Here is a 12,944-nt window from a genome sequence, read left to right on the forward strand (position 1 = left end):
TTTGCGATACGCGGTCGCGGGTATGTTGGCATTCGCATCCTTAGCGAGATGGCGTTAACGTTTTGCACAATAAATCACACATTAATGCAGTGCTCACTGTGACACTAGCTATGGGACTGAGTACGGTTTGACCATTATTGGCGTAATAGAAATGGCTGATTTATCCACGGTGAAATAAAAGTATTTCTTTTTAATTAATCCAAAAGTAACGACCTCAACGAGACGCCATCAAACCCCGCCAGCCAGTTGTAAAGCAAAACTTTGTTACCAATTTACGACATTTCTAGCGAAATGTCAAACCCCAACCGTTTGTTCTCAGCCACAGCCACAGCTGACCTTTCGGCCGCCCGGGCCAGCTGTGTTTTCTCGTTTCGGCCGATTCCCCGTGTCTCCCGTACAATAATATTTTACAACTGTAAAATGTCAAAAATGACCAATCAAGACTGACCATGGCGATGTGTGTGTGTGTGTGTGTGTATGTCGCTCAATAAAAGGCGATTCTCCAAGGGACAATAAAATGGTACTACAGCAGCGATTGCAAAGGAACCCGGTGCTGCGGTGGTGGTGGTGAAACCCTTGTTCCTGCGCGAGGCAATAAATTGGCGAATGCCCGTTTGCGATTCTGTGGGTCGAAAGGTACGCCACTCTACCTCATTGCACAACTGCTCATCCACGGCACAGCATTTAAAACGTTATCGTGCCGGCGCTTGCAGCAACCGTTCTGTATCCGGTTCAGTTGCGATTCCGGGGACCAAAAGGGACCAACCGGAACTACCATTTCCTCCCCCGTTTTGCAACGAACCTGGTACACCAAGGTACACCGGAGGGCATGTGCTCACACATTTCACACTTTCGATCATTTGTGCCACTGAGAGCGCTGTGCTTGCGCAAGAGGGCAAGCCGCGTGCGGGGTATGATATTGTCTCAAGAGGTCTCAGCACACACACTTAAGACACGGGGCGCATTTTCCACCCGCTTTGTGAAGGGGAGGGGGAATGATGTAGCACTCTTGCAGCGAAGCCGATCGATCGAATGCCCAATCATCGTATCGATTTGTTTCTCGGCACTTTCCCGTGAAATTGGCGCTGTCGGCCGCTGAAGAGATAGGTTAATAGAAAGGAATGCACTTTGCGCAGCCGAGTTGGTAAAATAAAACAAAAGCTGCACACGGGCTTACTGTGTTGCATCACTTTCTAGTTGGTTGGAGGAGCTAGAGGCCATCTAAATGACGATTTTAAGCCAGTCCGATCGAAACTGTTGCGAGAACGGCTCGGTAAGAAGCGGCGAAAAAAAAACAGGTCTTAATTGAATCAAACAATCGATACCGTTGTGGATGTAGGTCGTCGATTCTTTCGTGGCAGCACTAATTAGTGTGCGCGGGCAACAGTAAAGGTCAATATGGGTAATCGGAGGGGTATGCGAGCGTCCGTCACGATGCTCGCGCATTGCGACACGTTAATGTTGTTGATGGTTTTTAGCGTGCGCGTATGTTGCTTGCATCCAAACACACAGACAGACAGAGAAACAGGTACCTGCACACCGCATGCGTCATGCGAATCGCCAAAGGGCTGTCCGGCAGCCCCGACTGTGCCCTTTTACGAAATGCGAAAAATGGATGAATGGCTGACCGTTTGGGATGTGTTTTTTTTCTCTCATCTCTTCTGTTTGTTTGTCATTCGAACTTGTGCTCGTCAAAACAAACCACTCGGTGCAAGATGTGGAATGTTGATTTAGAATTGGGTCAAAGATGCAGTTGGGTGCTTTTGATGAGGTCGTTGACAGATCGAAAAGGACGACAGATTGTGCATGAAATCGCAAACTTACGACCGAATTTAACAATTCTTTACATTTTTTTTTCTTTTAAGAAAATTGGCATACTTTCTCGAGCCTTGGTAATACATTTTCGAGGATATGTCGCTTTAAAAACAAAACAAAATAGTTCACAAGATACTGTAAAGCAAGAAACATTTATCCCTAGAGAGATCAACTGTAGCTGAAATTATATTTAAATTGTTCTTGACAATTCTATTGTCCAAAAACCTCCCAAGAAAAGCTCATTAAAAGGCTTTTCCAAACTTATTTAAATGCATAACACAAAATTACAAGCCCTGTAAACATGAATGTAGTTTTTGAAGTCATCAGGCAAAGGGAGATTTCAATATTACAAATTTAAACATAACCTATTAATGATCCATTCATTCACGGATTAGAAGTCCTAATGCCAAAGCTAACCTTGAACTGCTTTAACATCGAATTCTAAATGAATCAAACGTCGAATTGTATGATCTGAACAACTAAAGAATCAAATCATTCAAACTCACAATGCTACCATTTTCAAAAGCGAAGCCTAATATATTTATTTATGCGTGCGAATTTCGCCTGTAAAACCCTTTCCGCTTGATGCTTGATAGCAGTTGTATCACTTGTCAATTCAGTCCGGTTGCTCAAGCATGCTAAGGAGTGTCCATATCACCGGAGAGGGGGTTGCAAATAATTGTCGATAATTTCAGATAATTGCCACGTTAAACGTTTCGACAGGTTCCTACAATTAAGACGTAGTTAGCGGAGCGTGGAGCGAGATCAAAATTAACACGACTGCTTGGGGACGCGAGGGGAGGGGGGAGGATTTATTTCCCCGCGCGCCGACCGGAAGTGTATGCTAGATGGTGGTGCGCCCGTCCAATCGTGTTGCTTTGGAGGCGATGAATTAATTTTGTTCTACACGACGTGCAGACATTAGTTTCAACATAGCATCTGTAATGATGCATAGCAGTAAGTGCACTACATGTTTCTAATGCATTCTCTCATACACTTCAGAAACCCCCAGTCGTCATTTTAATACCTTTTTCTGAGCATGGGGTTTCGTCTATTGTTGCAAATTGCAAAAACAAAAACGCACAGTTGCCCAACAGCAAGCTTCAATCGGCCCCGCGTACTAGATCGTCATCGAGAGCGCTCTCGTTTGTTCCGAAGCGTGTGTTGTGCCCTACCGGTCTTTGCAATCATCTCAATTCAATGCCACTCGATCCCATTACGGGGTCGTGCTGAGCGATCCAATCTTGGACATCAACGTCGTCCTCAGACAACAGCATTTTTTGCTTCTTCTTCTTCTTTTTCTTCGTCTTCTACTGCTGCTGGAAACGCGTATTGCGCCAAACCACACAGGGATCCGTTCCCTGGGACCAAAAACCATCAATCAAAACAGTTTCGCCGTCCTAAAAGACGTCGCACGTGAAGTGTCCGGGTGTCCGGGTGTGTGTGTGTGTAGTGTTCACATTGTGCGGTCATCTCATACACATACAAGATCGACAGCGTCGTCCGCGCATCGTCAAACGTCTGCAGCAGTGTGTTTCACTTGCACAAATGTGCATTTTTGTGTGTGCACTTTGGTTCATTGGAATTCAATGCTCAGTTTCTCATCGCTGCTCCTCACCCATTGGAGAGTGGGTACAGCCGAGAGGATTGCTGTGCAAACACGTGCTCTGAAGACGATGTGGTGGTTGTGGTTTTGTTCAAACCCATTCCGACCCCTTCGTCGTCACAAACGCTGTTTGATCTATTTGCTCATTATCGACGGTTTGTTTGACAAGCTCTGAAGGTTATGGAGCGGGCACGGTGGGTGACGGATGTTGTATTTAACCTTGCCCGGTTGTAACGTGCAGCAAACGATCGGCTTGGCTTCGGTTAGTTTGGCAATGGTAGTTTCGCTAGTATTTAAGCAAGTGAGTGAGTTGGTTTCAAGCCGGTTAAAAATATTCAAATCCCATAAACTCTGGTCAGTTCTACCTGTTTCACTGGAACGCACTCACACACACTTTTATATTCTAAATGATTCACGGTGTAAGTGTGACAACCGCACCCCTGATTATCTAACCCTTTGCCGAGCGGACGGACCATCTGGACGGTTGGAAGTAGTAATAATGACGACATTCTAACTCATCCATATCCGACCGGCTCGTTCGCATCGGTCCGACCCGGTCCGGTCCAGTCTCTTGTGGTTAAAGGTTTTTGGTCGTGATTTTAGCCTCCCCAAAAACACACACACAAACACACCAAGAGACTGCAGATAAAACCTCCCTGACAACTGGTCAGTTTCTACAGCCGATTAAGATAAAGGCACGTACACATCGAAAGCCACTCGTAGCGGCGATATCGACGGAGCAGAACTAGACAAACGGGTATGCTAATTTGCACTCCGCGACCAAGCCAGCCAACCGGTCGTCAGCCGGGCTGCTGGACATCTTCGCTTCAGATGGGGAGTTTCATCTTCATCTCAGCGGCCACCGCGACCGCCACCGCACGAAGACGAAGACGCAAGCCATAAAACTGTAGTTTATGTCTCGGCCGCCGGTACCGTCGCGCCGATCCGTCTTCTTCCCCAGGCCGCGACCGATTTCGCATTCGCGTGAAACACAAACCGCCACGACACCAAGTGTTTGTGGATCAGGTGGATTTACTCGATCCACCCATAGTCGGCTGTTGCTGAGTAGCGCAGACAAAAAGCCCCAAAAAAGCTCATTTTACTGATTTACAAGTAAATGAACAAGTGTGTTCTGTGTGTTTTTGGAGTTGATGTACGACCGGCACGGAACGCAAACAACCTGCGTGATGGGATGGGACAGACGGTCATCTCAACCATTGGTACACAACATCCCGAAATACGGGGAATGGACGATTGACCTTGGAAAACCGTTGCCCTACATGGGTCATTACACACAGGATGCAAAATACGATCTAGATTCGCCGCTCCACGTGAAAGATCACGTGAAAGGCACGAGGTGATGGACAGGGTACTCCGTTTTTTTTTGCTTCACTGTCAACGAAGATGGAAAGGTTACGTTGGGCACCCGCAAAGAGGTTGACCTGTGCAGCGTGACGAAATTTCATCTCCGAATGACATTTTGCCTTTTTCGAAAGGAGCTTTTGCAACGAGATTCCTGAGATGTCCTCGCTGTACGCGGTATGCACCGAGCAGAGCACCCCCTAGGTCATCGAGACCTGATCGTGGAATCAAGAGCACATATGTGTTTTGCATTGGAATTGTAAAATATTGCAACAAAATGTGGCACTTTTATGTGAGGATGCGATTTCTGATGATTTAGAGATCGAAATCTTGGGTAAGGGCTTCCCCGTCAACTACCTGTCAGATCGGACGGAGTTGCTCGATGACTCACTTGACTCCCAGACAAGGGCCTACGGTTGGGAATGCATGTTTTATGTCTCGATGGCGGCAAAAACAAGGAATACATTTCCATTTCAAAAACGTCGGAAAACCCCCAGAACCCAGAAAAAAGTGGTCTTGCACCGTACGCAGTGTGCGGTCCGGGGGTGATTCGCGCACGGAGAGCACCTAACCTTGACACAGGCCTCATATCCATCCCTTTGGCGGGCTGTGTCATACGCACGTCATGTGCGGGTGCTGACAGGTGTTTGATTAATTGTAAACGCTCACCATTAGTGTCGGTTGCTGTGCGACGCGACGCACAATGACACAGTTAAGCCCCGCTTGTGTGGGCAAACTGGAGCGATGGAGTGGTAATGAAATACAAAATAAATAAAATTACTAAATATCAACACGAGACGACGGGGTAGGCAGTCTCGTCCTTCGGCTTGCGTGCAGATATAAAGTGATGACAAGTGGTCAATAGAACGGGTTGAGAAGTGGCTGCACAAAAAAAACCGCCATAAGCGAGTCTATGCTTTATTTATGCGCTCGCGTGCGAATAAAAACGGGTAGAAATTAAAACGCACTTGCCCCTGAACAGATGAGCCGATTCTGATCTATTCGTTATTTGCTCTTTGTCACTCACAGATTGGTCGCGCGCGAGCGTTGATTTTTTGCGATCTGTCACTTTAAGATCCCCCTCTCTGTGCATTGGAGGATTAGTGGTTTATATTCGTTCGCGATTAATCAACGTCCCCATGTGATGATTGCGCTCGATCATCGCCGTGTGCGTGAGCGATCAATTTGGATCGGAAAGCAGATAAATATCATCCTCCAGCAGAGAACAGTTTTAACTTTTCCTTTCACCAACGCAGCTTCCTCGCTGACTTAACAAATGGGAATCGGATTTATACTAATTTAAACGGAAAAGGTGAAGGACTCGACCTATCGACAGCGTAGCTTGGGGCTGCAGTTTGCATCCAAAAGAGTGCTTTCTTGCTCTTTTTTTTTCAAAATTAAAGATCTCAAGATTCAAAATTGTACCTATTTTTGGCTACCCGATTCCGATTGTCATTCAAGCCACACTTTATGACGGATTCGCGCGACGCGATTAGCTCCGGACGCACACCGAAATTGCCATTTGATCGTCTGTGACACCCTTTTGCGTTAAGATGGTTCCGAAATTGGTTACGGTTTCCCGCCTTGATGCTTGAGCGCGTATATCTTCGTCAGTCGCTTAGGTTCGTCGCGTGCAGTTCTAGCACGCAACAAAAGCGCGTTTGCTGACCCAGTGCCGGTGGCTACGACGAATTCATCCGCTTTGACGGATAGATTAATCGTTCGAGATGGCTTACCTCCGGGCCTGCGTCAAGCGTTTTGTGTGTGTGTGTGTGTGTTGTGTCAGTGATCACATCAGCTGGTACAGGCTGGTAGAGCGGCAGGGAGGACACCATTTCGCTAAGCCGCACTGGCATTGGACTGGTTGAGGTGCTTGAGGATTTAGAGCTTGATGGATGTAGCATGCTGACCATCGTTTGCCTCATCACCAAGATCCTGTCCACTTGGGGAGCTGGTCAAATTGACAACACTGTCTAGTGAGACTCATCTTCACACCGAGGGAGAGAGTGAGAGAAAAAAAGCTAATGAATGTAGTCGCAGTTGCGCAAGAACCGGTGTCGCAAGTCTGAAACTATTTCGGTAACTGCGCTAACGGCAATGGTGGTTGCTATTTTGGGAAAGGATCTTCATAGTGCATCAGGGAGGAGAAGGGAAGGGGACGAAAAAAGCGGTGTAAATGTCACGCAAAACATGTGCGATGATCAGCGTGTAAGCGGTTAAATTGGGATGTCTGGCAAGTAGTATTCCGCAAGCGCACATGGGGAGGTTGCACGTAGCTTTCCTCTCTGAGCTGTTGTTAATTTGACATGTGAGCTGTTGTGCATGAGTTCGTGTCATTCTGTGCCGTGTGGTGGCCAATCGTGCCTTATAGCACACTAATTGGAGGTTCCGATGGACGTTGAGGCACATTCAGATGTTGTCAGCGAGATTGTTAAATTGGTCACTTATTACAGCATTGTTTATTAGTAATTGCAGCCCATTTGGAGGGAAAAATAGCAATTCTGACGCAAGTAAATGTGCTACCAAAAGTGATTCAATGCTCTCAAAGAAAGCTGATGTGAAATGATTGCATTCTTGAGCGCATTCTAAATGTATTATTTCTTTGTGTTCTTATCATTTGCTCGCACAAAACCCACACCAAGATCGTAAAATCTTGCACAACCAATTTTATGGTTGTCCAAACCCGAAAAAGAATCGACTTAAACGCTGTCGATCCTTCGATAGCGATCATTTGCTGCTCGTAAAGCAGGGCGGGAAGACCAACAGCATTTAAATGAACTCATCTTTCCCACACATGGCGCGCCGGGCCTCTAAACTCTAAAGGCTGCAACAAATTGGTGCAACATTCACTGCACTCCAATAAAACCGACACTTAAAACACTCCCCGCCCCATGGGGTTCTGGCCCGGGCGGATGGACCCGGGGCATTAATACGGAATGGTGGCCACTTACCCGTGAGATAATGATGCCCGCGATGCTGATGCGAATTTTCGGCCCCTTCAGCAGCCGGTACCGCAGGTCGACACCGTTCCAGAAGGAGACAAAGTAGCGCTTGACCTGCACGTTGTCGCCGCCGTGCAGCCGGTACCCGTCGTAGTCGACGATCACCAGTATCTCCGGGTAGATGGTCCGATCGATGGCGCGCGAGCTTTTGTAGTACGCTTGCGGGCTCCGCTTGGAGCGAAACCGTTTCTGCAGCCGGTCCGGTTCCATGAATGCTGCATTTTTCGAAGCAAAAGGAAAGAGGAATTTCATTTTAATTGCACCACGAACTGTGAACTTCGCGCGAGGTGTGAGAATGTGAGACCCGTACCGTAATCACTAAACTGGTCGTTGTGCTCCTCGTGGGCTTTGCGCTTATAAATAACGTGATGAACACTTCCATCCTCCGCCTGGGAGATGTCGGTTGGCACTGGCTTTATCACTAGTTCATGACCTATACTACCCTCCTGTGGAATAAAGAGAGAGAGAAAAATGAAAGTAAGTGTGAAACATTTGTAACCTTCTTCAGACAACCACATCACGCTAACGGATCTAGCGCACACGAAACACGTGCATCGTCATGTTGAAGCATTGTCATCCTTGAGGTGCTTGAGGGGCTTTTCCAACCCACCTCAAAATGACATCCAATGTGTATGTTCAACGGTTTCCTAATTTCTAGATTACATCTTCACCCTAGACTCCCCCGCAGCGCGCCGGAGGGACAGCGCTCTCAACGCCAAAAAAAACAACATAAAAGCTCATAAAAATAGTGATGCTTTTTGAACTACACGCTACGGGCCGAAAGGTTAATGGACGCAAGGGCATTTGCGTTTTCGGGAGTGCTGGCCAATGAGTGCGTGTGTGCGCAGCATCATCTCCGAAACGCGCCGAAACGATCCGAGTGAAGTGGCATTTGGCCTTTCGGATGACCGTTTTGGACGATCTCGTCGAGGGAGCTGCGCACGTGTAACTTAAAACAAAGCGTACAGCTCATAAACTCTGTCCGGCACCCACCGGGTCGCACCATTAAACTGTCAAGCTGTTGCAATCGTCTCGTGCTCGTGGTTTGGAGCTTGGGGTAGCGGAGTTGCACAGTTTTCTGGTTGGACTTGGGGTTATTTTTAAACGCAGTAAATACAAAACAAACGAGAGCCCTTCGACTGGTTCCGGCAGGGGCGTTATGATTTTAAAAAGGGGAATTGAATATTGGTTTGATTTGATTTTAATGTGTAACCAGGTAACGAACTCCTGAGCTCCAATATCTTGAGGTTGATCGGTTGGTATGTCGTAGACATCCGCTGAAATCCTGTTTCACTCTCCCGTGTGCAACCTTGAAGATCGTTCCAGATGCAATCGTAATCGGTGCATTCTTCACGCTCGTGCGTTCACGTAATCCCGACTCGATCCAACATCCAACATTGTTCGATAGGCCGAGCGCATCCTGGCAATCCATTCGCCTTGACCGCATTTCGCGACCCGAAAATCCAACTCATCGTTGACCTTCGATGTAGGCATGGAACCCGGGATGCAACCCACAATCCCGTCCGTCCGTCTGTATGCTCACACAGCACGCTCTCTTTCTGTATCAACCGTTAGGCCCCGTGTTAATCCGTGGGCGAAGCGTTTGGAAACGCGGCGATGGTGATGTTGTAAATGGTTGAAAATTAATAAATCGTGCAAGAAACAAGCTCATCCAGAACTTATATAACATCCTGCTCGTACCGGCCCCGGTCATTGGGTCAGAAGATGTTGTGGCAGTGAGCACCGGTTGAGCCACCGATTGAGTCCCATGGGGGTTGCACAGTTAGACCGTCCTTGTGGGTTTGCTCACGCCGTATCTGGTCGACCTGAATCCTCGGACAGGCAGGTCTGCCGCGTTTGCATTAATCGATGACGCTGATGTCGATCTTCTAGCTCCGGAGCCTAGTGTAGTGTCTTTGTAAGGGGGATAAAAAGGTGTGAAAATGTGTTGCGGCTGACCGGTGGCTATAGAGAGCTGCACAAAAGCTGTCCGGTGGGATTATCTAATGCGGTCAGCAGATGGTCAGCGAACATTGAGTGGCACGTGGTGTTAGTAGCAAAGGGCTCTGAGGGGATTAAATCAACCGAATCTTAATGCAGTATGGAACTCTCTTGTGGGTTGCAAGGATTTGCAAAAGGTTGAGCAAGTGTTGGGGAACTCCGATCCATTTGAAGATACTGAAGAATTGAGTGTTTATAGCTGGTACTAGTGGGATTAGATAGAAACTATTGGGGAATCAAACATAGAGAATTTGATTCTTGCTTACTGGTCCTTCAAACATCTTATTGTTAACTTCAAATGGTCAGCAATGTCCCTAAGACATCTCTCTTCAAAATTCCATAACATCACAAAACCACAACCACATGCGGCGGTAATTTCCATCATTCGCAAATGCTTTCTTCAAGCAATTGCGCAAAAAAGCTCGCTTCTTCTCACCACAAACAGTATTGTGCAATGCGCGGTGATTGATGCTTCTGAGCCGCACAATGTACAGCACCGGCCAACGACACGAAGTATCCATTATTACCATAAAAAACCACATCTGTGCCTCGGTATATTTTTGTTGTTGTTGCTACAATTCGTCAGGGGGTAGCATGACAGGATTCGATTCGGTGACGCTTGGCGGCGGAGTTCTTCGGCCGGACGCACCCTACTTCGACGATCGCTATCGTCGTCCGCCGGTCAGGTGATGATGGATCGTTTTGGACGATTAGCCGGTGAACCCTGAACGGTGGACGACCGAGTGGACGACAGAATGATGTCGAAAGGTTTCGCGTGGATGCGACGATACGCCTTCGCTGGGGGGTCTCTTAGTTTTATGACCAATCATTTGCTAAATCAATACTCGCGAGAAGGAAGGAAAATGTTTTGAAAACACTTGCCCTGTAAAGCGCTTTGCATGGCTCTAGCCCAGTGCGCCGTCGGCGGTCGGAGAGCATAAACTGGAGAGCCATAAAACGGGGCCTTAAATGTGTACAAAAGGTAATTAAATAATGTATCGTTCGATCGTTTGCCTTGCCCGGGGAGTGCTGTACGGCCATCGTCAGTTTATCTGTGCCCGCAGCAGAGGTTTGATTAGCAATCAAGCATCTAGGAAGATGCTTTATGATGATTAAATTTGTTATTTCGTTGATCAAACCACCTGATCGCCGAGCGAGGATCTACAGGATCTACATCTTTTGTTGAAGTTACTGCGGTCGAAAGAAGACTCATTTAACGAAAAACCATCTGTTATGATTCTGTACGATCGAAATCGCACAGAATTGACGGATGTGTCTGGATGGTCAGGGATCATAAAACGGTACAACAACGTCACTTCCTGGCTACGATACAAGCACTTCAAAGCGGAGGCACAGCAGCATCGGTAAACTGTTGGAACTATCGTTTATGCTTGCCAATCAACAGTTGATTAGTGACTTCATCTGCTTTGTTCGTCCCAGACAAGCCCTGGTGAGCTATTGACAGCTTCCTAGGATTGTCCATTTTCCCACACAATCGATTGTTCAGAACAAGCTGATTTATGCAGTGGACGCCGATCATTGATTAACTCTACCCGGGTCACGACTGTGTATCCTTCCCTGTTGGGAAACAGCGCACAGCGCTTCTAATAAGGCTTCTTTGTGCGCCTTACTGATGATAATGATGATGCTTCATCAGTTCAATCAAGGAAGCTACTGCTTCATACATACATTTTGAATATTTATTACTTATCTAGTTATAAGTTGTGTTCAAAATTAAAATGCATCCGCAAAGTTCTGATTTCAAAATACAATTTCACATGAAAAACATGCATCTTTGTAAAAGGTTAATACGCAATTTGCACACGTAATCCCGGCAACATTTACTACCGCACATTGCTCTCTCGCTTCATCCTCCAGCTAAGCGTCTGTGGCGTCTGGCCGGACGATGATCGGCGGGCAGTAATGTGCATCGTGACCATCTTTCAAATTAACCATCCCACCGGTCGGAATGAAAGTGAAACCATCAAACCATCAAACACACACACATACTCCACGCTTCTCGTGGTAAATCACGAGCGGCAACAAAACAAAAAAAAAAGAGAAAGGCCATCAGGTTTGCGGCCCATCTTCACGCGCCGTCTCCCAGCGCAGACAGCAGCTGCGGCCTGCTCGAGAGAAGGGAAAGTGTGTTTGGAAACGGGCAACGCCAGATCACGCCACGACACGACGAAGACCTTGAACCCTGGCGAGATATTAACCCACAAAAGGTTGATCGACGGGACGGGATGGGACGGGATTCCGCAAGCGACGAACCCTCCGCCTCGGTCAGTCAGAAGAGGGAAGCTGATCGCGGGATGGAAATGATGCACACTTATGGGAGTGAAAAAATGTTACTCCAACGTTTTGTAAACGTTATACCAATTGGAATGTTTTGCAATATGCAGTATTGGGTCTGTGGTGACAGATGAAAATTCCACAAAATTTGGAACATTGAACCCACCCGGTAGGCCCGAAAACCGGTGAACAACTTGTGAGGAATTCAAAACATCACATTCGCTGTTGTGTCTGAGCCTCTCCCCCCAGGGCATTCGTTAATGATACACAGGTCACTATCACAACCGATTTCGGAACCGTTGGGGGGTCTCGCCCAACTTTCGGGTCGGTCCGGGTGACAGAGCTTGAGGGTTATGCAACACATCGCTCGACATCAAAACAACCTTTCTCGGTCATTCCTGTCCCGGTGGGGTGCATATTTTCCTTCCTCTCCTTTCCATTTTCGGGGCAATGTCGCCAAACCGTTGTCTACCGCGCGTTTTTGGCACGTCTGCAATGCGATCCCCGTCGCCGTCGATCGATTGACACCCGATAGAGCCCGACGGTGGCGCGCGATTGCGTGCGAGATTTGACGAAACCGCATCGCATGATTATGTATCAATCTGTGTGTGTGTGTGTGCATGTGGAGGGGTTCCCCTCGAAACTGGGTCGTCGGTTGGCGCCTTATCTCTTGCCTCGTTGGGAATGTAGCTCACCCGGGGGTTGTAGTGCGTCCCGGTGCGAGAGTGTGTGGGCCAAGTTGAGGGAGTTCAACCTTCCCGGGAAGCCGCTCAAAAATACGACTTCACTACGGGTCACGCTAGGCTACATCCGTTACGCAAAATCGGGTGATACGGTACACAAACATCATAAATTGACTGTAT

At 47.5% G+C, this 12,944-nt stretch overlaps 1 protein-coding gene across 13 annotated transcripts in view; it reads right to left on the minus strand.

Moving 5' to 3' along the window:
• The window catches only part of LOC120900863 (A disintegrin and metalloproteinase with thrombospondin motifs 1), a 94,620-nt gene that overhangs the window by 18,515 nt on the left and 63,161 nt on the right, over positions 1 to 12,944 (minus strand). For all 13 annotated transcript variants that reach the window (XR_005739250.1, XR_005739249.1, XM_040308413.1 and 10 more), the window contains exons 6-7: positions 8,096 to 8,231; positions 7,735 to 8,000 (exon numbers count right to left, since the gene is read on the minus strand). Coding sequence is in view for 11 of the 13 variants with exons in the window: in XM_040308413.1 (XP_040164347.1) it covers positions 7,735 to 8,000; positions 8,096 to 8,231 (402 nt within the window). In the remaining 2 variants the exon portion in view is untranslated. The remainder of the gene's footprint in view (positions 1 to 7,734; positions 8,001 to 8,095; positions 8,232 to 12,944) is intronic.

This window comes from Anopheles arabiensis, chromosome 3, assembly GCF_016920715.1.
Source record: "Anopheles arabiensis isolate DONGOLA chromosome 3, AaraD3, whole genome shotgun sequence".
NCBI lineage: Eukaryota > Metazoa > Arthropoda > Insecta > Diptera > Culicidae > Anopheles > Anopheles arabiensis.